Raw genomic sequence first — 27,551 nt, forward strand, 5'->3', positions numbered from 1 at the left:
CCTGGGAAGCTGTATCAAGCCGTAACAACTCTCAATGGAATTTGAGCAGGATGACTGGGCTAACATGCCTCCATTTGGAGCCTTTCTGCTAGGTGCAATGAGAAACAAAAAGGCCAAGTTCACTCATCCAGGGGTTCTTCCTGGAAAAACAGGTTATATAACATCAGCTTGAGTCACCATGTAGGTACCAGCAGTCAAGCATTGTCATGAAGAGCAACATCCTATCTGTCAACAAAGGAAATGTGTATGCCCTGTCCGCGAGATATTCCTTTTGTGACTTGTGTAGTATTCTTTGATTTATGTTTGAGCCTTAGGTTCTTGTGCCTGGTAGCTCTTGCACATTTATATTGGGCCATGGTGCCACAACTGAATTGGAAATAATTGATTTTCTCCCTGAAGTAATTTGGTGCTCTTCACTTCAGGAATCATCCTTTGGATTATCGACTTCTTATGATTAGTCATTTGCAAAATTATTGCTATGGCTACAAGGTTCACAGTTCTGACAGACTTTTGGCTTCTTTCCTTCAGGTTTGCTTTTTTGGCCAAGCAAGTTTAATCCTCTTGTACTCGACGTGGGGGGGGGGGTTCAGGGAACATTTATCGCTCTGAGAGCGCCAGCTAGGTTTGCTGGCATCGTTTCCCATGAGGTTGACATTTCAAATCAGTTCTTTTTTCAGCACACGCCTCTTGTTTGCCTTTATGATAGTCTCAAAAAATGTTATGAAGAGCTTGGTCAGCGATGATAATCTCTGCAGAACCCTGACCTCCTGCAAGGAGAGGAAGGTTTCCAAGTGACTACAGTATATTACCAAATAAGCAGGTTGTATATGCCCTTTCCTACATTGTCACCCCTTTTCGGTGCTATATGGTTGGATTAGCACTTGGTTTATCACCCTTTTCCTCACTTTCTTTTCCAAATGAGTTTATAACTTGGTCATAAAAATTTGCTCCAGGCTAAATGGTACATAAACTGTCTGCCTGAAGTTAATTGTGTTATTTGGACCAAATTTCAAAATCATCAGTCTAGCTGTCAGAGTTCTAAGAGGGCAGGCTTCTTATCCTTTCCTGTTTGGATTTATATTGAAGAAAGAAACTGCTTCCATTTAAAAACTCAAACAAAAAATTAGCTGATTAACCCCTAATACACATAGATCACTTTTTATGTGTATTTTAAGGCTTTTCAGAATATATAGCTGTTTTCTTCAATAAAGCTTGAACTGTGTAGAAGTGGTAGTGATGTTAAGTGCCAGGGAATTCCAAGTTAAAGTTAAACTAACATCACTCTCACTTCAGTGGAGACACTGAAATCACATGCGCTTCAGTGCAGATACTATAGACACTTGGAGCAGCAACTCTGCGATTCCATAAGCACCAGTAAAGTTCCACGGTGGTGCTTTGGACATGCATGGCTTTTGCTGAGATAGCCAACAGGTGGCAAGGATTTACTTTTGCTAAGAAGGTAGTAGTGATCTTGGAGCGGGAGGGGTATAGTTGAAACATAAGAATGTTATGTGAGAGGTATTGTGCTGGTATATTCTTGTTTATAAACAAGCATCCAGGAAGGAAACATTTTCCCCATCATGAATGATACATGTGTTTCTGGGGTTTTTTTCCTTGTCTTTCTCTGAAACATTGGATGTTGGCCACAGCTAGAGGTGGGAGTTTTGACTGGCATTCCAGCTTGTACCTAGAAACCTCAAAGCTATCTGGCAAGAAAGTGTTGTTCTCCTTAGGGCCAAACTGATAACCAGACTTGGAGTCAGGAAGAAATTTTTCCCCCAGGTCAGACTGGCAAGGACTGTGAAAGTTTCTGCCTTCCTCTGTAATGTGGGGCATGCCCCTCAACTTGGGATGTTCTAAGCATGTATTATCAATTGATTCTCTACCACTGCAGTAGCAGGGCATTTGCAATGCCCTTGTTGCCCCTGCTTTTTACCTGAGGCCTTGCATTTCTGGTTTATAGCATGCTTTCTGGTTGAGTGTGAGCAGCTGCAGTAGTTGGTTTTTAAGACTTATGGAAAAAGAGGGGAATTAATTCATTCACGCAAGAGGCCCTTTTCAGTTCTGTTTCAATCATACAATGTCTGTCAGACACCTGAGCCCACAAGCTTCCTCTTAAAAGCCATTAGATTTATGTACGGTGTAGGTATCTATAAGGAGCTGAATGCAGAACTGTGTTCCAACATTGTTTATACCATTTTTGTAATGTGTCTTTGTGGTAGCTCCTGTGTTGCTCATTCCTGCTTGTGTTATCTGTATGAGGAGCTGCTTTTGAGAAGTGGGGACAAGGATGGAGAGCATGATGAAATGTAATCTTCCATACTAGAACATACAGTACAGGTTTGGGTGTTTTCTTCCAGCAGCCCCCCTGTCATTTTACATTATTCTAGCAGCTTCCCATTCATTATATCTTTTTTTCATGTGGCTACGTTGGAAGCAAACCTATATCACAGCAACGGAGAAGGATTTTGAATTTCATCAATCAAACTATCCCCGACAGAGTAAAGTCTAATCTCAGCCTTGTATTTCTCCAATGATGGCAGTTCCACAACCTTCTCTGTAAACTTGGTCCATTGCCTAACTTTTCTAATTGTTATAACATTTTCCTAATATTAAACCTAAATTTCCCCTTGCTGCATCTTAAACCCATTACTTCGTGTTCTGTCCTTGTTCACTAATGAGAATAATTGGTCCATGTCCTTTGCATAACAACCCTTTACATATTTGTAGACAGTAATGCTTCCCCTCAGTCCTCTTTCCTCTACAATGAACAGGCCCAGTTCTCTTAACCTTTCCTCAGAGGTCTTATTTACTAACTCTTTTATCATTTTTGTTACTCTCGTCTGAGCTCTCTCCAATTTCTCTGTCTGTTTTAAAATGTGGTGCCCAAAACTGAATGCAATTCTCTAAATGAGGCCTAGCCAATGCTAAGTAGAGCAGAATAATTATCTTGCTTGTTTAACACAAGATATTCCTATTAACACAACCCAACGTGGCACTCACCTTTACTCACCTTTACTGCAAGAGCACTGTTCTGTTTACTGTATTCCATTTATCAGCCTTTAGAGCCCCATAAACATAAGATGTTTTTTAATGTAACACTTCTGGGGAAAAAAGGGCAAAAACTCCCCATTATGAGAGAATGATGGGCTGATGAAGAGGCCAGATAAACTATAGTCCTCCTGTTTATCCTCAGCAGCAATTGTGCACACTTGCTTATGCCACTCTACAGGTATGCTTAACCTTGTCCTAAAGGCTTTACGGCTTCTAGTATATTCAGGCTGATGCTGCCTGCCAGGCCACCACAGAGTGGCAGAATTTGAGAGGAGTACACCTTTGCTGCATGCAACAAACAAAGATCAGCTCTCCTTTAACACATAACACTGCATCAGGCTGTGCAAACACTTCATGGCTCAGTTCACAAGGGATACAAAAACCCCCTTGGAAGGGAGAGTTCAACTTGAATTGCATTCACATGTGAAATTGAGCTTGGCAGTCTCATCCTCATTTGTCCACATCACACGAATGCCACAGTCATCTCTGTTCATGTAAGGCTCAAGACTGAGATGGCAGGAGTGATAGCTCAAAGATACAAAGGTAGGGCAAGTGCAGGGGATGCCTGGCTTGGCCACATGATTCCTGGCTCCAGCCAGGGCTGTTAGTTCCCACTTTCACACTAGATTTACCCATAGGATTTTAAGGACAGATTCACTACGATGCTCAAGCAGTTTTGTGCCACTCTTGGGATGCAAAGCAGCCATAAATCTAGCCTAGCTGGCCAGTAACACATCAGTGAATCAGGTCCTATATATTTAAAATAAAAAGCACATAAAAATGTAGAAGAAAATAGCCTCAATAAAATACAGTAGTTTGTCTCTTTTCTGATTAAAAAGCTGGTATATACACATCAGTAAATCTTTACAGACATTTCCCCATCGCTAGTCATGTTTCCTAATGCTATAATATTGCAATTAATCTATTGTTCTGTATATAGTGCAGTCCTTTAGATTAGATATTTAAGGTGACTAGCTCTGTGACTTTGCCAGCATTTTTAAGCATAGTTCAAGTTTAGCTGCACAACACTGTGCAAGTCTTCCTTTTGGCCTGTCAGTCTCAAGGTCAAATTAAAATCAAGCTCCTATGAGATGTGAGCAGTTGTGCTTGGGCTATCTATTTTCCAGAGTCTGCTGCTGCTCTTGAGATATGTAGAGGGAGGGGAAAACAGATGAGAAGAAAAGGCCATGCAAGACATTGGGTACCTGCGTGCATGATGTTAAGAACAAATAATAGAGTCATAGCAACTAGGAGTCCCCTTCCACCAACTCATTCTGTTCACATTGTCTATTGCCTGCCAGGATTTGTTTTAATTGAAAAGCCCAATTTTAAAGACTGTTGTCACACCTGTACTGTGAATTAAAAGATCATTCCACATACTCCGTCAGTTATCTGTAAACGGAGATGGTAATCTGGTTGCTATTCCAATGCTGACCCACAGGTGTTGCTATCCAGAAGCTTGCTGCATCACATCCCCATAGGTCAGCAATCTGGGTCAGGCAGCAGGTGAAGGCTTCCTCACAGCTTTGAAGGTTGGTGTAACCAAAACTACAGTTTTGCCCACTGTGTTCACAAAGGTGGGACTGGGTAGAATTTAGTGCCTCCCCCTTCCTCCCCACTGTGGTCAAGCAGTTAGAAGAAAAAACTGGGAGTCAGGTTCTAGCCTTATCCTTCTCTCTTATTTTCTTTGCTGTCTTTGACAAATTGATTATCATCTCTGGACATCAAAGTATTCATTTATAAAGTAGGGATAATGAAACTTTATTTTAACAGGTGTTTCACGTGGTACAGAAGATTTCCAGAGCATTGCGAGAAACTGTTGCAAAGCCTTCCCTTTGGCTTAAATAATCTCAGGATCCAATCCTGAGATTCTCAGACATGACTGTTCACCCTACCATACTGTTTACTTTGCAGGGAAATGGGAACAGAGAGAGTGAATTCTGCATAGGAGATTTAAGTTAGCCTTGTAGGGAGACTTTAAAGCTATAATACCCTCAGCCAAGCAGTGGCAATGTGTAGGGGGTGCACGTACATCCCCTGAGAGTGCAGGTGCACCCTCTGACAGACTGCGCTCGCTGCTTAGGCAATGGGCAGGCAGGAGCTCTGGTGCCCCCCCTGCAAGCGCCAGCCAGGGAGTAGAGCACCGTGGTGCTCCCAGAAGTGGCTGCAGCCACAGCGATTGGCTGTCTCATGATTGGCTGAGGGGGACCCCCCTCCCCAGTCACTGACTGGTTGCTGGGGGGGCACATGCCCCCCCTGACTAAGGCAGCACCAGTCACCCATGCAGCCAGGTTTTCAAACCCAGCAAAGGTGAGGAGCCACTTCCTTCACTGAGTTTATAGTTGTTGAAGCAGTGTGGAGCTGGCTACGTGTGCCCCTAGTTCTCTGTTGGGTTTCCAGCCCTACTACAAGATACACATCCCATCAGCTCCCTGAATTCTCTAAGGGTAGTCCCGAAAGCTCTGCCCATCAGTTGAGTGTAGCCAGAGAGTTCTGAAAACTCTTTATTGCCCTTCTCCAGCCTTTCCCACCTTCTCTTCTTTGCTACATTCCCTGTACCAGACAATGTAGAAGAGGTAACAGAGGAGCTAAGTATTTCAGCTTTACACTCTGTGGGAACTGCCCTATTTGGAGAAATCACAAGGTAGGGTGATGTGGCTGGTCTAACCTCCTTTAGCACGTCCTAAATGCTACAGAATATCTGCCCCATAATTCACAAAACTCACACTGAACGTAGCATCACTTGCTGCTACTTTTTCCAGATCAGTGCATCAGTATGCTGCTTAATAGACCTTCCACATAATGCAGAAGGATACCGGGCCCTGTGCCTTACAACTAAAGCTGATGTGTGATATGCGTGGAGGGGAAAATAGCTCACTTCAGTTTATTCATACAGCACAAAGTGAAGAGATAAGAGAAAATACATCATCTCCTGAAGGGTCCAGATGCAGGAGCCATCTTTCTCAGTTAAATTAATGAGTGATTATATATTGCATTACCTTTCATTGCTTAAGGCCTGACAATATAGTCTAGCAAAGTCAAGCTCACACTGACTTCCAGGTTACTGAGAAAAGGAAAAAAGAATTCACACCAGTCCCATATCTATTTTGACAGCTACCAGAAAGAGAAAAGAAAACACCTGATTTGGTTGGGGATTTTGCTCTATGCAGTATTAAAGAATTATGTCTGACAAGCAACTCATGGTCTCCTGACCTAGATGTGGACACACCCTGCCTGGGTTACTCCAAGCTTGACTAGGTCAGCTTCCATGATATGTTCTAGATTTGACAGAGCAGAGAACATCAAAACATAAAAAAGTGCATCCTTGCAGTGAGCACTGGCTACTGTAATGTAACAGATGATCAAGGACTGTGTTCTACTTCCCTATGGGGAGACAGACTTAGCCATCCATCTTGCCGTTCCATTTTTAACTACTAGGATCTTGTACAATCCAGAGATTCCTTCTTTATGAACGTTTGCTTCCTCCTAAAGATGGATAACATGTTTTTCCAGGGACTGTTCTATTCCCTGGCACCATTAATAGGCCAGCAAAGTTCCACTGAGATCAGTCCTCCAGCCTGCTAGCCTATGCTCACTCATGGGCCTGCTCTCTTAGGCCCCTCAACAGGTTTCTTACACTCCCAGCCCCAGTGTCTGGGCTCACCCAGACCCCACGATTGATCTCACACACTAAACCCTTCGCTCCTGGCTCACCTGGAACCTCTTTCAGCCCCTTAGTTCCTACCCCAACTTCTAGACTGCTTCAGCTGTCCTCTATGCTGATGCTCTAGAGCTGCTATCCTCCTGCTAGGGAGGTATTCTCTCAGCAGACTCCAGATCTTACTGACAGGCTTTTCTCAGGGCCTGGGCTTATACCTGTTTTAAGCTTGGCCTTCCTCTGATTACTCCCTTTTTTAGGCTTAGCCTCACCTGGGGGCTCCCTGGGTCAGCTGACTCCACAATTAGCCCTGGTCCCCACCTGCTGGCAGCTCCACAGGCTGCCTGAACTCTTAAACTGACTAAGTACCCTACCACAGTATAGATATGCCCTGAATCTTTGCAGGATCAGGATCTAACACGATCTGCTCTTCCCCTGAATAGTAGGCCTGGGAGAATTTCATCTTGTGGCAACATAAGCAGACAAAAGAGTGGCAAAAAGAAAAAAAATTGCTCTGATGATTTCTTTTTCAAAATATATTCATTCTATTCCATTCCAATAGTCTTTAGAGCAGGTCATGCTCTGTTTGGCTATTCAGCTAGTCCCCAGGCTTTAGCTTGGTTATTTTATAAATCCTTCAGTGAAAATAAATAATAGGTGTCAGTGGGAGGGATGGCACCTCCATCATCCAAAAACCAGCTCTAATAGCTACAAATTCCCAAATCCCGCTATTCCAACTAGTTCTTGGCACATCCACTGTGCTTACCATTCTAGCTCTTAAAAATTATTTATAACAGAACTTTGACTGCTTCCTGGCTCAATGCTTTTTTTAATATACTGGATCATTTGCATCAGTGTCTTTGCTCACCTTATATTTCATAAGTAAGTAAATTGTAGAAGGCTAACCTTTTCTGTAAAAAAATATCACTTTATGTGGAACTCTGTGTGGCACAGGGGGCAGAAGAACTGAATCTTAGTTGTCATGCTTAATATTTTATCTGACTTTTCCTTGCAATTTTCTAATTAGTTCAATGTTTTCAGGCTGGAAAATAGAAATGATAAACAAAATCACTCTCTGCTTCTTTGCATTGCTTGGTAATTCTTTGGATAGCTTCTTCCCATAACAGCACTTCCTGTCATTGTGAATATCCACAAATAGCTAGAATACATCTTTCTTAGTTAATTTATAGCATTTAAAAGCTCAGATGATGTGGATTTCTTGGTTCCTCAGTACTTAAATGGACTCTTGGCTCTGTAACACTGACTCCAGATCTAGCAGGCAGCAGCGCAGCATTGCAGTGCTTGATTGCTACTATTGTCATCCAAGGATTTAACTAGCAATATGAAAGATTTCTTTAAAGAATGATGCATGCAATTAACTGAATTACTTCAACAAGGTGTAGATAGGAAAGATTTAAAATGGAACCTGTTACTGTGTCTGTATGATGATCCTGCTGTGCCAGTTGAGGAAGAAGAAAATCCTTGTCTGCCAGTTCTCAATGAAGAAGTTCCTGCTGTGACAGCAGATCTAGCTTGCATGGTTGATTTAATGCCCTCAATTACCATAACTTTGTAATTATTGCCCATGTCTGATGAGTCTTGTGGAAACTAGAAGGCCTTGAGTAGAGGACCTAGGAGTCCTGTAAGAATATAATGTCTTGAATTGATCTTTCTGTTTAATGTTTCATCACTGTGCAACCAATTGATCATCTTTGAATAAAACTGTAGCATAATTGTATGCCAACATTTGTGATTCATTTTCACTTAGCTAATCAAAATGTTGTTTCACAAGACCCTGATGATGTTCAAGATGCCTTATAGGAGGTATTACCTTACTTCAAATTGGCTGACTCGGAAGGCATATTTCTGGTTGTATTATCAGACTAAAAGGCATGATTTATGAGACTTAGCTTTCTCTATCAAATATCTCTTGTGGGGGGAGGTGAAACTGTCAGTAAGAAGTTTCCAACTTGCAAAAAAGTATACTATTTTTTTCTTCCTGTTTAAGAAAATACAGCATCTCAGCATATCTCAGATCAATAACATTCAGGTTAGCTTTTCCTTTGTACATTAACTAAAAGGATTAGCAGCACACTTCTAGTGGCGTGCATACAGAATAGCCATTCATCTCCAGCTAGTGGGAGCCAACCTCTAATTTTAGAGCATATAATGCTAAAACTATCATTCCAAGATCCAGGCACAAGACTTTACTGCTTCAGGGGTGCTCTTTTTAGCCATCCAGAAAATGTTTTTCAACTTACATAATTTCTCAGAAAACTCTGAACAAAAATATTATCATGACACACAAAGTTAGCCGCATTGACTAACCTCTTGGATCTTTATTTAGAATGTTTTCAATACTCAGTCATATGATTATTTCTCATTCTGTGCAAAAAAATAACTGCTCTTTTTTGGTTCCCTTTTCCCCACTTGCACATTGAAAGGTGTACTTGATTTTCAGACTTTCATTTTCAGTGTAATGCTAAGGTTTAAGCTTTGGAAGGTAGAAGCAGGGCATCAAGAGAGAGTTTAGTATGGCCAGGCACAGTAGTTTAGCACTTAACTAGTGATTCATTTGCTAATGGTCGGGGTGGAAGTCACTACTGCATAGACACCCTGCATAAGATCAGTGGGCTACTGAGTTCTCAGGCTTCAGTGAGATCAAAAAAAAGTATGCAGGCTTCAGGCATGGGGACTTATTTTATTCCTCTCCACTGCTCTGGGTATCTGACTCAATCAGATGACCTAAGATTTCAGTTTTGAACTGCTGTGAGGGTAATTAAAAGCAGCATCAGGAAAATCCCACCACAATACCAAGTAGGTCTCAACCTTTCCAGATCCAAACCTACCTCTCCCCTTCAGAATACAGACACCCCTCAGAAAATGATAGCTCTTAGCTTTCACATGGTTTTTCTGACTGGAAAAAGTTATAGAAAAATATTTTTGTTGCAAAGAACTCAGAAAAACCACACCATGGTAGAATGTTTTTAATAGGATGAATTCCTATTTGCAATCTCTGGGTTTATCATGTGATGCAGGTTTGCACACCTAACAGTGCTAACATTGCATATCACTCCACAGAACCCTGGAAAGGATTTCAAGGCACTGCAGGGCGCTATTTTACCCTAGTTGAGACCTGCATTTTACCCGCATTAGTGCAGACTGACTACATGATGATCAAATATTATCCCATCTTGAGAAAGCAGTTTTTATTTTTTACCATTTTACCAGTTCTTTTGGCTAGGTGTTTGTGCAACCCTTTTATTGCTCTTTTCTGTGGAAGAGGAGGAACCAGAGGAAGGGTAAAAGGGAAATGGGGTAAGGGTAATCCATCCTAGCACTTGGACCACAGTTCAGAACCAGATACTTGGATCAGGAACCAGAGTTTGGGGGGGGGGGGGGGGGGGCAAAGTCTAACCAAGATCAGACCCCAGAGTCAGAAATCCAGGAGTTATGCCACAGGCAAGAGCCAGGAGAATAAGCCAAAATGAGGAAGCAGAGGCAGCCTGTATTAGGGACCGACTAAATACCTGCATAGGGCTTAAAACAATAAAAGGCTTCTGTATTGATCAGCCAAAGGAAAAACAACACCTGCTGGCATAAAGTACCGCATGGCTCCCCCTTAGCTGTGCTGGCTCAGGTGTTGGTGGGGAGCAGGTCTGCTTGGTAGAGGGGCTCCATTCCTTCACCCCCTGCCCGAAGTTCCCGGTCCAGGCAAAAGCTGGGTAGCTCCGAGCTGCAGCTGTCTGGATGCTGGAGTGGAGAGCAGTGGGGGAAACAGAGCCCCCCTGCTGTGTGGACCTAACCTGGCCCCCACAACAACTGAGCCAGCAAGCTGGGGGTAGGGGGGCATGGAAGAGTGGCTCCTTCCCCAGCCACACAGGAAAAAGGCAGAGACTTTTCTGCCTCCTCTCTGTGACAGCCAGGATGTAAGGCTGGGCTGGTGCTCGCCTGGACCAGATGAGCCCTATCTGAGGCTAGCATGCTGCCCTGCAAGGGGCCCCTGGGATTGCTAGGGAGCTGCAGCCTAACTTGAGTCACAAGGGGATCTGGTGCAGACATTTGATAGAGTGCTGTAACCTGAAGTGCTTTAGCCTAATACTATCTTAGACCAGGATCTACCAATATTAAAGCAATCTATATACAGTGAACTTCTGTACTGTTATGGGTATAGAGCACTTTCTGAGCTCTTGTTGCATAATAAATGTCTGTACTTAGCCCAAGTGATCCACAACAGGGGAGAGGCTCTAAGACAGGTTAACTGTTATTATCTGTTAACTGTTTCATCCTAAACACTAGCAACTGGACTACAAACCATCCTGGATGCTAGTAGCCAGTCAAAAGTCAAAGTTTTAAACATTCTGGAATAAGAAACATGTTATGGGGCAAGGCTGTGCTAATAACATTGATTCATACAATCAGACTCACCTTCCACATTGTTTTAAAGATATGGAATAAGAGTCTTATTATGTACCAACAGCTGACTCTGGGCCTGACCCAATTTCTGTTAAAGTCCGTGCCTTAAATGGGCAGGTGATCAGGCCTTAACTAACCAACACCGATTAACAGAAGTCTTTAAAAAATGGCCAGTAGAAGCAGTTAAGTTTAAAAAAAATAAGTCATTCACCCACAACAGCACAGCACCTAGATTCACCTGTGTTTTGCTGCTTGCCATTACAAGTTAGTATTTAAATACTGTATCTGTGCTCTTCCAAACATCAGCACTTTAGACTTGAACTCATTGCCTTTGCTTTTATTCTTTCTGAAATGTCAATGATCCTTTCAGTTAGTGATGCTTGTATAATTCCACACAAGAGCTTTCAATAGTCACATAGTAGAATTTCTTCCTGATTAAGCAGAGCCAATAAGAACCTGATTGACTTTTACCATAAATGCTGACATTCTTTAGCCAAAGGGAATTAAATAAAATACAAATAAAAATACTAAAGAAAACTTCAATAGTATTTAAAGGAGTCATACCATTTTTCATGAAAAATTTACATTTCAAGCACTTTTTTAGTATAATCTTGATTTAATGCATGTATTTAAAGCTATACTAAGAAGATTTTTAGTATATTGCAAATTTGTTCTCTAAGGCACAAATGCTACAGCTCTGTGGTTCTGAATCCATATTATTATATGCAGAATAATGAAAATGTTTCTTAAAGCTTAATGCAATGACATTTCAAAAGATATGAATGTCAGCTAGTAGCTCTTTTTTTCTAGAGGCTCCTTAGTCTAAAACTTTTAAGAAAACTCTACAAATACTAATTTCTTCAGTATCAAATGATTGAATTGCTAAGAGGGTGAAGGGAAAAATATCTTATGCTGGTTTTGTTTTAATACAATCTGGCTAGCTGCAATTGAGGTTAATTGACCTTTATAATAGATACACAGGACAGTACTAAAGCTGTATACACAAAGTGCAAGTTTATTTGAAAGCAAATTGTGCTAATTGACATTCATTGCGCATCTTTCTGTTTTTATTGCTAGTTGCTCATGTGAATAGTTTGTTGATATTCTACATAGGACAAACATTTGTTTCAGATAAATAGGATTTTCAGTTGAATAGGTTTTAATTAGATGACCCCCCTCTAGTACTTGATTTTGAAATTGTGAGGTACTGTACAGTATGTAGCTAATCCTGTTACCCAGCATCTTAAATTGCTGAATCATGTCTCTTGTAAATTGGTCTGCTTTTTTGGCAATTAATATCCAAATTCTATGCCAGTTCTGCAAGAATAGGGTACTTCTCCAGAGTCTTGAGTCAAATTACAGTGCTGCAGACAGAGTTTCTATGAAACCAAGAAACCACATGCTCCTCTGATCTTATAAAATACTGGCGTATCTGTTTTAGGAAGCCACGTTTTCTCACCTTTGTGATCCTACATTTCATCCTCATTTACATTTGTACCCTCAGGGTCAGATCCAGATGGGTGCAGTGGCATAGTCAAACCCTACTTTCTGACCACACAGCAAGTGCAGCAGCCTGGGACATTTTTAAGTTCCCAAAGAAGGTAAGAATTGCCCCTAACCTTCCCTTCCCACCCCCCTCCCCGCTCAAGGGCATGCACCACTCCCATCTCCCCTACCCTGCCTGCCATTGCTGCTGTGCCTCTCATTGTGGAGGCAAGGAAAACTCCTGTCCAACTCAAGCCAGGCTGCATGGGAGCTGGGCTCAGCCCAGGACAGGGGCAGCAGCAGTGGCAGGCAGGTGGGTGTCAGTGCTGGTGTTGCCCCAGGATGAACCCAGCCCACAAGCAGCCAAGCTGGAGTGGGCAGGAGCTCCCCTTTCCCTTAGGACACAATGGCAGGTGGGGGAAGGGAAGGAGATGTGCCTCTGAGCAGGGAAGGGAGAGGGGAAATTTTTTCTTCCTTGGAGGCTTAAAAATGTCCCTCACTGCTGCATGGTGTGGTCTGGGGCAGGGTAGGAGGCTGGGAGCAGGGGATGCAGCCACTCTTGCCATGCTGCTTGCTGATGTTGTAGTCTCCTTTGAAAATCCTGGATCTGTTTCTGTGTACCCTGTAAAATGTAAAGTTATTTGTCAAGGTATTTCAAATATACTTTCCTTTTAAAGGGATGCTTATAGTCACAAAGGCTCTATTCTCATATGGTATGTTGAACAACGCAGGGTGCAGCTGCATGAGATGCTTAATGTGCAGCAGCCTAATAACACTGCACAGTAGCGTGCCAGGCAAAAAGCATACTAATATGCTACTGTGAAGTAGTATTAGGTTACTGCACAGTAAGCATCACTAAAAAATGGTGCGTTGGCGCTACTGCGCAGTAACTGTAGTTATTGCGCATTTAGTTAGTACTTCATTAAGTAACTACTAAACTAAATGCACAGTTATGACTGTGCATTAATGAACATGTAGATTCACCCACAGAAATGTTTGGAATAAAAGGCATAAGGTTAAGCATTGTTTACAAAGTATCTGCTTCCCCATCCTTGCTCCCCACAACAAAAATGTGGTAAAATTTAGGTGCTTGATTTTCAGAGCTGTATTGGAGAACTTCTGATACTGATGCTGATGTTCATCCACCATGAAAATCACTCCAAGTGATGTCTCAAGCAGAGCATTCAAAAACTGAGAGGGAACAGGTCCCTAATTCAGGGTCACAGAGCAAGTCTTTGCCAATTCTCAAGTGAATCTGAATCTTCTGACTTTCAGTGCCATCTCCTCTTCAGTAAAATAATTCCCCCCTCTTTTTTGCTACTCTTCTGCAGCACACAGAGAAATACTTGGGTAGGGTAAAGAGCATAGGGCTTGGCCTAAAGCCTGGCAAAGACAATGCTATAGTATGCAGTTGTATTTAATTCCAAAATCTGACTATAATGTGGTTGTCACCCTTTTTTTTAAACCAGATTTTGTGTGGACTTTGTTTTTTTTTATTTATACATGTATCTAAAGGAAACCTTGAATTGCTCTTTTCTACTGATTTTTGTCAAGTCTTTGAGCTGTGCTGCATTCTCGTGCAGTAATGAAAGATTTTTGCACTACAGCTCATAAAAGAGAAAGGTGGTAAATTGCAAGCAAGTATAATTCATAGGGACACCACATGCCAAAACTACAACTTAACTTGTTTTAAAAACTAAGAACAGTGAGATTCCTGACTGTTTCCTTGGATCTGTGGCTCAGAATGCAGGGGAAAAGGGACACTTTCAGGTATATAAATGGACTTCCCTATATATTACCCATGTGAACTAGGCATTGAAATGTAGTATGGGCCTCATGCCCCATTAAATGGTCTGATTTGAGCCATACAAAATAATGGAAAAGTAGGGCTAGAAGGGAACACAGGCAGTGTTGCCAGCTCTCATGATTTTTGGTGCTGTTCTTAAAGTCTACGCTTCGGGAATGTGAAAAATGTAGCTCGCTCTCTCTCTCTCACACACACACACACACACACACACACACACACGTGTGTGTGTGTGTGTGTGTGTATGTATAAAAGAAAAAGTTAAGTTTTTCATATTCACAAAGCGTAGACTTTAAGAACAATGCCAAAATCACGAGAGTTGGCAATACTGCACAGGAAGTCATCTATTCCAATCCCCTGCTCAAGGCAGGATCATCCTTATGCAACCTATGATTTACGAGTGTTTTTCTAACCGGTGATTTACGAGTATTTGTTCTTAAAACTACACAAACAATCCTGTCACATAACTACCAGACACATTTCCCTAAAATATCAAGAATACTCTCACCTCTGGAATACCACTTGCCTCATTTGACAGGAAGAAATGCTGAGCAGAAATTAATGCTAAGAGCATTATTAACTTCTGTCCGGATAGCTGCATTAAAACAGGGGTCTCTTCAACTCTTCTGACATCGCTTTTCTCCTTCTCATACCCCCATAATGAAGGGAATTTCACTTTCCTTGAGTAATGACCAATCATGATCAATTATGAGGCACACACAGAAGTAAATAAAAATGAAATGTGGAATAAAAGCTCCCAAAGCAGTAAAAGAGTATAGCTAAGGGTCCATATCATGCTCCGTTCAGCTGCCTGTACAACTCATTTGTACACTAGGCTCTTTTTCTTAAAATTTCCCACCATTGCTAACATCCAAGCAGCGATTTATTTTCTTATTTAGTCTTTATTCTGATAAGCCTCCATGAAGCCAATTGCAAGGTTACTTGTGTAAAGACAAATGATTTAATCACCTCCATGATTAAGGTGATTTACAAAACTGCTGTGAGGTGAAATAGGCTGGTAAGTAGTTGCTGTAAGAAGCCTTATTCTTTGTGGTATAGAAAATTTCCTCATTCTTTTTCTCAGAATTGGTTGAAAGAGCGGAAATTTCTCAATGTGAGATGTAATCTATTCAGCCTTCACAGGAAGTTACAAATGTCTTGAATAAACTCACAGTTGCGTTGACACATTTTCCAGAGCAGACAAGCTGCTGGGTAAAATCAACTCTGCTTCTAACCTGTTAGGAGCACAACTGTTTAAATTCACTGTTCATATCAATGCATTTAATAACTAGCTGCTATTCAGTCATTTGACCTCAAGTGTTCACCACCCTTGCTATCGGTGGATAGTGTGGTCCCAGTGCAACACTGATGAGAAGATATAATGTGGGGTGGAGAGCTGCCTGCAACTATGTCATTGTGATTGCTTAACCAAATCCTGGTTTCTTTTATAAATCCATGCAGTTAAACATGCCATGGTGCACTTTTATCATTCTTTGTGCCTCTTTGTAGACAGTGATCTCCCACGTGTAGGATATCTGAGAGATCTTATCTGCTTGTTACCTGAAAGCCACACAGTAGTTGTGTTTAAAATTCCAACAACTTATTTGGTAGGACCCAGCATTCACACCACTGTGTGACGAAGTGTGACCAAAAAAATAAGCACCTGGTACTATGGTATTAAACCAATTCAACGCACACAGAACACCAAGAGGGTGTTCAAGAAAAACTTACTTGTCCTCTGTCACAAGGACATCTAAACCAATTGAACGCTCTTATTATGGGGGGGGGGGGGGGGGGGGGGGGAAGTGGCTAATGCCAGTTTAACTAAACCAGAACCATCTTTGTCCATACATAGATTTACATCAAAATGCAGCAGAGAACAGACTTCATTAATTTGGTACCAACTTTATGAGGGATCCTATTGTGATTCAAATATTGCTGAGAGGATTGTTAATGGAGGTTAAGCTGCAGTCTCATTATTAAGCTGGAACAGTAATTCTCAACCAGGCTGCCCTGAGATCCTCAACTTAGGATGCCCTGAGATCCTTTGAAGGGTGCTGCAAGGTGTGAGGATATAAGCAGATAAGTGCTGGCTCAGGTTTATTTCTGCCTTGGCAGACCCTTACCTCCACTGTCAGGCCCCTCTGCAAGGAAGTGAGGACCATAATATATAAATACGTTTTTGAAATTGGATTGCCACTCAATTCATAAAAGTTATGGAGGGGTGCCCTATGTCCAAAAAAGGTTGAGAACCACTGAGCTAGAAAAAACCCATCTCATTAAAATTGTAGGTGCCAGATCATAGCCTCCAAGTCTAGAAGCTAAAAACAAAACAAAACAACCCTCCCTTCTTTTTATTTGTCAGTTGAGCTTATTTGATAGAAATCTTTGGAATCCAATGATATGCTATCCCACAATAGCCTTTTAGAGCAGCTTCTTCCCAGAAGAACTATATACTCTGAAACAAGCACGACTACCTCCACATTGGCATGGCATTTACTGATGGCTGCACAAGCCCTTATTTTCACTTCCTCATAACTCCTACAGCAATTGTCTTTTGGGGCTGGAACTTTCCATGCACGATCTCTTCCAAATTTTCATTTGAAGTTGTCAGTAATCTAGTGGAAACTATTTAAAGTAAATATAAATGCTTTAAGTTATGAAAATTGTGAGACTAATAGGTGAGCAGAAAGTTGTTCCATTGATTTAATACACAGAAGATCATGCATGATAAAAGAATGCTCAGTGGATTTTGTCATCTACAATGTTACCATTAGAAAAGTACAGTCTTTCAGAGCTAATGTCTAGAATAAAAATGAAATAATTGATAAGTGGCTCAATCACATACTTCAGTTTATTGTCAATAGAAGTACTTTATGAAGAAAACAAGAAATTAAATATTTATTCCAATATAAAATACATAGGGGAATAAGAATTTGCTGTCAGATGAGGGGAGAATGATATATACTTATGCATTAGCTATTGGCATTTGTACATAAACAAATATTTCTGCTAACAAATGCTAGACTAAACACAAGAGGAAGGAGGTTCACAAAAACAAATGAAAAAACTCAATTGTGGATATCATATCCATTTAGTGAAAAATAGCTCTCTTTCTTTTCACAATGTTCAGAAAAGACATGAATTTCTACGGAAGATAACGGCATGTAAGAAACTCAGTGCGCCATGTATTCCTGAAGATTATTGAATATAGATGCCCTGATTCTGATTTCCCCTAAAGTTCTTTTGCACCATTTGACAATGTGTGAAGAGGTCTGAAGCTGGCTGTAAATTACTTTTAAGCCTTTTGTGAGGCCCTTTAAGGCAGAGTTGTATGAAGCAACTTTAATGTAAATGAGAATCAGGCCCAATATTTTCAATTGCAGAATATCAGTCTGTTCACCTTTCCATTATGATGATGTACTGATGAAAAGCATGTTTTGTATAATAGCAAACAAATACACATCAGAAAATAAAAAAAGATACAGTGTAATTATTATTTAGCATTTAAAATAATAAATATGTATACTATGTACAATATTTCCGAAGGATCTGGAAGTGAACATATCCAGAACTATGTGCCACTCACTAAAACCACTATCTGTTATTATAGAAAATGCATTTACTGTACATATATTATATATATAAATCTCTCTATTTATAAATATATAGCAATTATTTTACTTTCTCTTCAGTCAATTGTTCAAGGGTTAATTAAGAAGTAAAACCTGGGGCACTGTTCTCACCACCCAAGATTTAGCTAGGCAATGTCTAAACATTGAATATAGTCTAAGACACAGTATTTCATGTGGAAATCCTAGGAGGGTGTTCACTGTCGAGGATATTTTGCAGACTACTGCTATGCTGCCACACTAACAAATTAGCTTCACGTATCAGCTAGTCATATCTGCAAAGCTGCAGAAAAGCACACAGACAGAATCAGTTGGGCTCGGTGATACTGATTGTCTGTACTAAGTTGGACAGGGTTTCTGGATCCAGCTCTTCTTTACCATTATCTGAATTTTCTGATGAGATGTAACAGCCAGAGTCTCTTGGACAGTCATTTAACTGTGACTTGTTAAAGCTCAGGTCAGGGCTTAAACTCAGGGGCACTTTCTCATTTTCATGTTCTTGTTCAGCTGTAAAAAAAAAAAGAAGAAAAAGGATGTGTTATAAAAGTATCTCAAGCAAGGGTCTGATAGCGATTGATCTTGAAGTACTGCAGATACTGAACGGGCAACACCACTGTGCTCTTAAGCATGTCCTCTGTATCTGCTAGAAACTGAAATCTTAGAAATCAAAGCACCAAGAATTTTTACTACTAGATGATGTCAACAGCCCCTAAGCTCCTGTTCAGCTTGATCTTGACCCTGCAAAGTGCAATACGTGGTTCACAAGTGGATACTTAAGCCCCTGCTGAACTAATTGCAGTTAATGGGACTGTGCATGGGTTCTGCTTGTTCACAATGTATTGTATCAGGGGTCTACAGCCTACAGGCCGGAGGTGACTTGTGAACTGAATGTATTCCACAGTTCAGGCAATCTGCAGCACTCTACAGCCACAGCAGCAGAGGAGATGTCCCAAGGGTCCTAGCACCTACCAAATTCAGCTTAGTTTCACTGCTACAGCAGATAAGGCCCCCCAGGATCCTAGCACCTGCCTTTTTCTATCTATTCCTCTTGCAGCAGTCTCTGATCATCATGGGGTATGGGACTGTAACTTGGGCTAGGTTGTAGGAAGCAGCCAACTGTGGGAAAAAGGTTGCCAAACCCTGCTTTGAACTATTGTGGTTCAATATAAGCCAGATTCTCTCCTCTCCCTCACTTTCAAAGCTCCTGTAAAGATCCACTCACTACCATGTAGCATTTTAGTTCACAAAGCAACCTTAGTCTTCTGTTTTATTTGTAATGTAATGTATGATTGCTTCTGTAATTCTAGACTATAAACCTCACAGAGTAGGAACCTTATTTTCAGTATTTGGATCCAGGACATGCCATCCAACTACTTCATTTTCAAAAGTTCTAAATTGGCATATAAATGAAGTGGCTCGATATGTATTCGTGTGTGTGTGTGTGTGTGTGTGTGTGTGTGTGTGTGTGTGTGTGTGTGAGAGAGAGAGAGAGAGAGAGAGAGAGAGAAAGGAGGCACAAAAAAAGGCAGCTGTGAAAAACACAGTGAAAGTTTTATGACTCCTATCCTGCCTTCTGAAAATCTGGCCCAAATTAAATAGAAGTAACTTTCTCCTGCAAAACATTTACCCTTATTTAACACTGCTCTATTCTGAATAATCTGCTAGTGAATGGCAAAGGCATGCAGCTTTAATGGGAAGAGTGTAAACTGATTTCTCAGAAAATCACAGCCTCAGGTCTCCCTGACTGTATATGTCTCTGTGCCAAGAATTTGGTATACATCATAAATAAATATCTCATTAATAAGATTTCCTCTTTTTTTGGCCAGAAATTACCTGCTGTTTATTCATAGCAAATTTCTTCATAATACACGACATTTTCCACTCATTTCTGATCTTCCTTGAGGCATTCCTTTTGGTCACTTGTGACTTCAGATGTTGGTTGCTTTCCAAGAAGAAAGCAGGCCTCAGAGGAGAGAGACAGCTTCTCACCAAATATATACTCTCCATGGAAACTCAACCTTTATTTCTTTGTTAAAGAATGCACCTTTATTCCACTTAAATGGTTACTCTGGGGTAAAATAATTATCACTGAACCTTCACTGCTGACACACACGAGCACAATTTAAACTGACCCAAAACAATTAAGAGGATCATCAGTGCAGAGAGAATGTGACACACATAGTAAAGCAGACCGAGGCAAGGGCAAATTAATCATGAGAGTGATGGGTGAATTGTTATATGTAATTAACAAAGTTCCATTATTTCAATTAGTCCTATATTTGTTAATGGTGACAGCTTTACAGTGCAGATGCATACTGTCTATTGGAGGTGGAGTAGATTATGGGCACTCATAGACTGTCCTTACTTGGCATGCGTCTATCATCAGGCTGGAGGCTAGAGTATATTTAGTGTCTTTCACTGAGCTTTGAGGACAGATTGTGGCTTAGGAGGCAAAATCCCTCCTGGAAAAGCCAGATGCATAAAGAAGATTCATAGATTCATATAGTTTAAGGTCAGGAGGGGCCAAAGGATTAACCTGTCTGAACTCCTGTCTATTATAGGCCAATAACTTTCACCCAGTTATCCCTAAAATTAGTTAAACACAAGTGATTTAGCTTAAGTGTATTTTCAGCCATGATCTGAAATTATTAAGAGAAGGAAAATCGTGCATTTCCCTTTGTACTTTGTTACAGTAATTTATCACTTTTGCTTTTAAAATATGTGCCTAATTTCTCATCTCAGTTTGTCTACCTTCAGCTTCCAGTGTTTGGTTTTTGTTATGCTTCTCTCTACTGAATTAAAAAACACTTTAGTATTTCATGTCTTCTCCTTGTGAAGGTACTTGTAAATCAGTTCACTTCCCAATCTCCTTTTCTGATCAGCCCATGTGATGGAGTTCTTTAGGCCTCTCACTGAAAGGCATTTTCTCCAGCCCCTGAATCATTGTTTGTGGCTCTTTTCTGCAACATCTCCAATTTTCCAATATCCTTTTTAAAATGTAGGTAGCATCCCATATTAATCTTGCAAATTCCACATACAGAAATGATACCACCTCCTTATGCCTAACTCATTACTCCCCGTCATAGTTTCTTCAACTACTCTACAATTATTTAGTCTGAACTCTTGTGTGCACATAGATCATAGAACTTCACCTACTAATTTCTCCGTCAATAACCTCTGTTGGAGGTATGACTTATCCTTTAGAAAGATGTCTAGTCTGGATTTAAACAACTCAAGCGAGGGAGAATCCTCCATCTCCCACTATTAATGGATAATTATCCTCATTTAAAATGTGTACTTTTGGACACATTCAACTGGTACCTGTAACTCTTTCAACTAGTTTGTCATAACAAATGTAACCTTTTTTGCTTGCTTGTTATCATATTGAGCCAAATTAATGACTAGCATAACTCCAGTTGTTCCAGTAGCATTACACTAGGACTTCTTTGTAGTAGCAGGCTGGGTTGTTGTTGTTTGTGACGTTAACTTTTTCATTAGTAATCTTGTAACCAGTACTAGAAATAAACAAGTCTACTGGGTCACTGAGCACAGAATTCACTATGCTATGGTATGAACCCTTCTTGAGTTGCTGAATTCAGAAGCTTTTCTTATACTTCAGCTGTAATCCCATGATCAGCTATAATGCAACTTGCTGGTGCTTTTATCAGCTTCTGTAGAATCATCTGTCTATTCTGCCTTGTAGTGACCTAAACGTGTTAATCCTGTTTACATTCTCAAGGTCAAAGTGGAAGCTCTGTCTGTTTTCTCTGTCTTTTTCCTTCAAGTGCAAGGGAAGATACACTGATTTCTGGCTGCTTAGTGTGTGTGCACATACACATATTTGTGCATGCACATACACATACACACCATTTTTACTTTTCTTCAGCTTTCTTTCCATTAGCTATGTTTATCTGTGTAAATTAACTTCCAGTGCACAAAGGAATCATGTGCTTTTTGTATTAATGGCTTCCACTTTAGTTGTCACAGTGACAAACGCACACATTTGGACTTACATTTTTTAAAGATGAAAATATATGGCTGATTATTGTTGTTGTTAGCTTTGTATGTTTGTCTGCTGTTCATACGCAACTTTATAAGCAAATTTTGTCCTTAACTTCAAGCGAACAGTATATTGGAACACAGGCCCTCTGTCGCTAAATCAATGAAATATCTTCTGACAAGTAAACTAAAAAGAAAGTTGTCAAGAAAAATAAAATGGAGCTCTGAACAGCTACATTGTTACTAGAGCTTGTCAAGGAATGCCAAATATTTTTCACATAAAATGTAGAAAAAAAGTAAAATTTGGGAGGGTTTTTTGGCCTAAATTTTAGAATTTTTTTGATGAAAATAAAAAGCCAACTGTTTTATTTTCAAAAACAGAATGTTTCAGAGTACAAATCTGCTAGTAAAAAGGCCAGTTTTAGTTTAAATATTTTTGGACAGAATTTTTTTCACCTACCTCTATCATGTAATGAATGCAAAAATAAGCTCAACAGGAACCTGAGCATTATAAATATAAATAGATGCAGCGTACAACTCAAGTTGTTCTGCTTCACAAGGAGAAGATAGGCTTATTTTTATCTCTTGGCTTTTTTTACCTATTTCCTCTGAATTTTCTGGTCTAACACATACATGTTCAAGCTATCATTAAAGGTAAGTTTGTAGGCTTAATCTTGTTAGGATGTCAGAAGAAGATACAATGCACAAGAAACAGAAATAGATAAAAATAAAGTACCGTTAAAAGTTGCAGAATCATCAGACCTCAATATCTTATCAACAAATGGAAGTCATATTATTTTTCTACAGTAAAGCCGTTTCATAGGAGATAAATAGTTTTCAGTCAGAGTTGTCTAAGATATGGCCAGCAGAGTCTAAGATATGCATCATTTTGACACGTATATTCTTGTACTACTTTAGACTGTGGGATGAGACTAAAAGTACTGAAAAAATATTAGGTTGTATGCCTTTGACAACAGATGTGTGATAAACCTGTACTGTTTCACTTTACACTTGGAAATTACTATTATTTATGTAGCTGCCTAGACATGCATGACACTTTACAGAATTGGTAAAAGGACAGGTCCCTCCAGAAAAATCTTAGCATAAAGCTCTGACTCAGTCTAAAACCCTGATTCTACAACCTATGCTTAAGTCCATTCTTATTCAGAACATGCTTAAGTTTCACTGACTTCAGAAGAGCTACAGCAATTTCAACCTGTTAGAGACCTAGTGGCCTTATGAGTTTTGCAAAATTACAGAAGTCCACCAGGGTTGAAAGAGAATCTGCAACTAATAAATGTTAGTCATGACACTTCATGCACTAGAGGAGGAAGTCCAAATGCTATAGAGTGGTTCTCAACCTTTTTTAACTCAAAACACCCCCACTGAACTTGAGGCATTCCTCCACAGCTTTTGTGAATTGAGTGGCACTCAAGAATGCATTTATATATTACAGTACTTATTTCCCTACGGAAGAGCAGGGCAAGCAGGGTGGGGAAGCAGCCAAGCAAGGATAAGCCTGAGCCTGTGCTTATCTGATTATCTCCTTATACATCGCAACACTCTTCAAAGGATCTCATGGTACCCCAGGGTGCCACAACACCTGGATTGAGTAGCACTGCTACAGAGATACCTGCAGGAGAGTAGAAGAGAATGCTGGCAGACCTCACAGTCCTGGGAAGAGCCCTGCAGGGCAGATGACACTGCGCCGGGGCAAGATCTGGCCTACAAGCTGGGGGTTGAGCACTCCTGCCCTAGAACATTTGGACATAATAAATAATAGTAGTACTGCACAAACTCAGGAAACCTTTCATTTCAAATCTGGACACTTCTTGAGATCAGCTGATTACAAGTTTCAGGGGGGGGCTGCACTACAATACAAAAAAGTAGAAACGGTTCAAGCTCTGTGAGAATGACAAGCTTTGAACTGCAAGTATAATAGATGTCATCAGTACTGTCTCACACAGCTTAAAGAAAGAGCATTATATTTACCTAGATGACTGTTGAACATGTATTTTAGTGTCCCTCAATGCAATTGCTGTGGCTGGTAAACAGAATACCTTGTAGCTGTGGGTAATTATGCTGCTCACTTAAGCAGGGCAAAAAATCAATTTTAATTAAGAAATCATTTGTGTTGGATTGAGTCATGTCCATTTAGGAAGAAAATATTGAGCTGGGAAAGTTCATTTCAGATGTTAGAATTCACTTATAACAATTGTGCCAACCTTTTTACACCCAGTTTTCCCATTGGATTTACTCAAGCACAAGGATGTCAACTGACATGACCAAGGTCACAGATTCTAATGCTTGAATTTACCCACAAAGTCATCTGGGCTCTCATTCTTTTTTTCTAGCCACTTGCCCAATTGTCCTCTGTGGAGGTTTATCAATTTAAGTCTCTAATATCTCTCTGCTTTAGAAGTATGATATCATATCCCATACATTACAGCTCTCTCCCATCAGTCAGATGACAAACATTATGGTGCAATGGCAATCAGGGAAGGTAAACTTGATCACCATTTTCCTGGTTCAGGAGATCACCTCTATTTAGGAAATAATTCAAGCATATGCTTAATTTTAAGCATACACAAGTCTTGTTGAAGTAAATGGGACTTTGGCAGATGCTTATAGTTAAGTGCATGTGTAAGTGCTATCCTGAATTCTGGTGTGAGCATTCACTATTCATAATTTCTGGGTACATTCTTAGATTGAATTCAAATACTATAAAATTGACACTATGTATCCAAAGCTGATGTGAAGAAAACATTCATCTCTTCTCTCCATCTAATAATGCAAACATCATCACAGGCTTTGAAGCACGGGGCACTTTATAAGATTTATTGTTATTATTAACATAACTAACAACTTCAACTGTATGTTAGGGGACAGATGTCCTCAGGAGCAATATTTTGCCTGCATAACAATGACATAACAGCAAAAAGCAGGGATCACATATGAATAATAAAAATTAATTTAATATAAGGGACATGCAGAGATCTTGCCCAGTCATACCTTACATGATCGTTACACTTTTAGTGACCTGGGAACATGCTGAACATGCTAAAAATAAAAGGAACTTGAGACAGACACGATTTGGTGCCAAGTTCTTAAAAAGTTAAGAAAGTTAAAGCAGCCTGCAATGCATTTACTGCTTTAGGATTATAAATAGTAAACCGTAAGTACACCATATCAAAATAGTTTTTTATCATACCCATGCTGACCTGTGAAAAACCCTCATGCTTTGCTCTCATGCTCCATGCTGACTCAAAACCCTTTGAAACCCCCCCCCCCCCACAACCCTAGCATTTTCTATTCCTGGTTTTTTCCCTGGTTAAATATTGATGTTGTAAAATGCATAGCATAAAACCAGAGGTGTAACCATCCAGTTCTGTACCCTGGGCAGTGGCAACACGTGGTGCGGGGGCAGTGGTCAGCAGAAACAGGGCAAGCTAACCAGAGGTTCACTGCTGCAGAGGAAGATGTTGCCTCCTTTTTTGTTGCTTACATGTGGTGAGTCATGACTTAAAAAAACATTTTTTGGCAAAAAAAGAAGAGGCACCATGATTAATCCTCTTGGACACCTCCCTACTGTAGCTCCCTGCTTCTGCCAGCTGCTGGCCCTGCACCATGTGCTGCTGATACCCAGGCAGTCAACCCCTGTCACTGCTGCTCACCACTCCCTGCTGTGGGGACCAGACCACTGCATGCGCAGGGTGGGAGTGTGACACACCCCCTGACTCCATTCTTCCCCTCACCTCCTCCTTAGGCAGCATCCAGGGCTTGTGTCTTGCTTGCACATCTCCTGTTAAGCTATTGTATAAAACATACAGAATACGGCAGCCAGTTATCAAGCTATACATATGCACATGCTAGCGTGCACGCACAGACACACACACACACACATGTGCAAAGTCAGATTAAAGGGACTGGCAGCTTGCCACACATGAGTACTACTTAGTCTCTTCCATAACCACTGGTTGGAGTTCTCAACTCCTCCTCACTTCAGTCTTGCTTTCGTAGTCTCCTCATACCCTCAACTGACAGACACCATTGAGTAGAAAGAAGTTCTGATCCTGATTTCCTTCCTTCATCTGGTCCATAGAGAGTAATGGTGTTTGCAGAAGAGGTAATTTGAACAACTCTTCTTGCCAGTTCTTGTGAAACCTCTTTCCTTTCCAGTAACTAACTGGGCAAGGAGAGACTGCAGGGGCAAAGGGAGTCAAGTACTGAATGGGAGCGAGGGTCCAGAAAGATCAAAAGAGGGAGCGCTGGGAAACTAAAGGGAGAAAGCTAAGGGGAGCTAAGATAGCCACTGGGGTTCTCAGAAACTCAGAGAAGCAGAGTGAGAATACGAGTGCTTATCTAGGGTGAAATCCTGATTAACTGAATTTAATGTACAGCATATAAGTGTATGTGAAAGATTATGAGAGAGGGAGAGAGAGATTCACGCCTCTCTCCAGTCAAGTGACAGAGTAGGGAGATGCAGATAAGCTATTAGTCTTGTTATGAGCTGTAAGAAATCCCCAAAACATCTACACATGGGTTTTCATTTTCAGGTCCCATTTTTGATTCCAGATAATCCCCAATTCAGACTGGACATCTGATGAACTGACTGCTCAGTTAAGAGTTAACTGCAGTAATGACGAACAAACTCTGAAGGCAGGGTCAAGATGTGGCATGTTTAGCCAAATTTTACAGGAACTTGATCTGAACTATTTTGGTTTAGAAATCAGGCTGGAAATATCACAAGGACAGCATGTCTCATGATGTCTTGGCACTTCTACTTCAGGTGAAAGTGCCAAGCAATAGAAGAAGAAAAATGACAGAATACGAGCATGCACACAAACAAAAATCAGCTCTCTGAATTTCAAACAACATTGAGGTTAGGTTCTTTGTGGGTTTAGCCTGCACAGGAGCTTTTATTTAGTCTGCAGATCAGCTTCTATTTTATCCAAACTGCTATTCATTGACCCTTACTAGAAATGCCAGTAAATGTGGTGGATAGGGACTGAAAGAGGGGAAAAGATGTCTGAGGAGATGAAGTTGAAGTCTTCCTTTTCAGGGGTCGTATCTATATGAGACGCTGACTGCACAGTTGTTACTGTGCATTTATTTAGTACTTGCATACACAAGTACTAAACGACTGCATAACTGGAGTTACTGTAGCATCCCCAAACAGCTTTTTGGTGATGCTGACTGTACAGTAGCTCATTATTACTGTGCAGTAGCTTGTTACTGTTGTGCAGTAGCATCACATCATGCTTCGTGACACGCGACACTACTGTGCAGGAGTAGCATCTCATGTAGATGGAACCAGGATCACCTTTCCCACAGTGAAAATACTTTATTGTACTAATAGGAAGTAGCTATATTTTCATCAGGACACTCCCTTGAAACTCAGAAGGTTCAATTTTCTGCTGTACCACAGCATTTTTCTATGACCTTGGGCAAGTCAGCCTCTGTGCCTGAGTTCCCATCTGTAAGAAGGGGATAATTGCATGTA

General features: G+C 40.6%; 1 protein-coding gene across 2 annotated transcripts in view; it reads right to left on the reverse strand.

Moving 5' to 3' along the window:
• Positions 1-17,253: 17,253 nt before the first annotated feature.
• Positions 17,254-27,551, reverse strand: part of SAMSN1 (SAM domain, SH3 domain and nuclear localization signals 1) — a 129,751-nt gene continuing 119,453 nt past the window's right edge. For both annotated transcript variants that reach the window (XM_019476574.2, XM_006263871.4), the window contains one exon: positions 17,254-18,556. In XM_019476574.2, the coding sequence (XP_019332119.1) occupies positions 18,357-18,556 (200 nt within the window). In that variant the 3' untranslated portion in view covers positions 17,254-18,356. The remainder of the gene's footprint in view (positions 18,557-27,551) is intronic.

This window comes from Alligator mississippiensis, chromosome 1, assembly GCF_030867095.1.
Source record: "Alligator mississippiensis isolate rAllMis1 chromosome 1, rAllMis1, whole genome shotgun sequence".
Taxonomy (NCBI): Eukaryota; Metazoa; Chordata; order Crocodylia; family Alligatoridae; genus Alligator; species Alligator mississippiensis.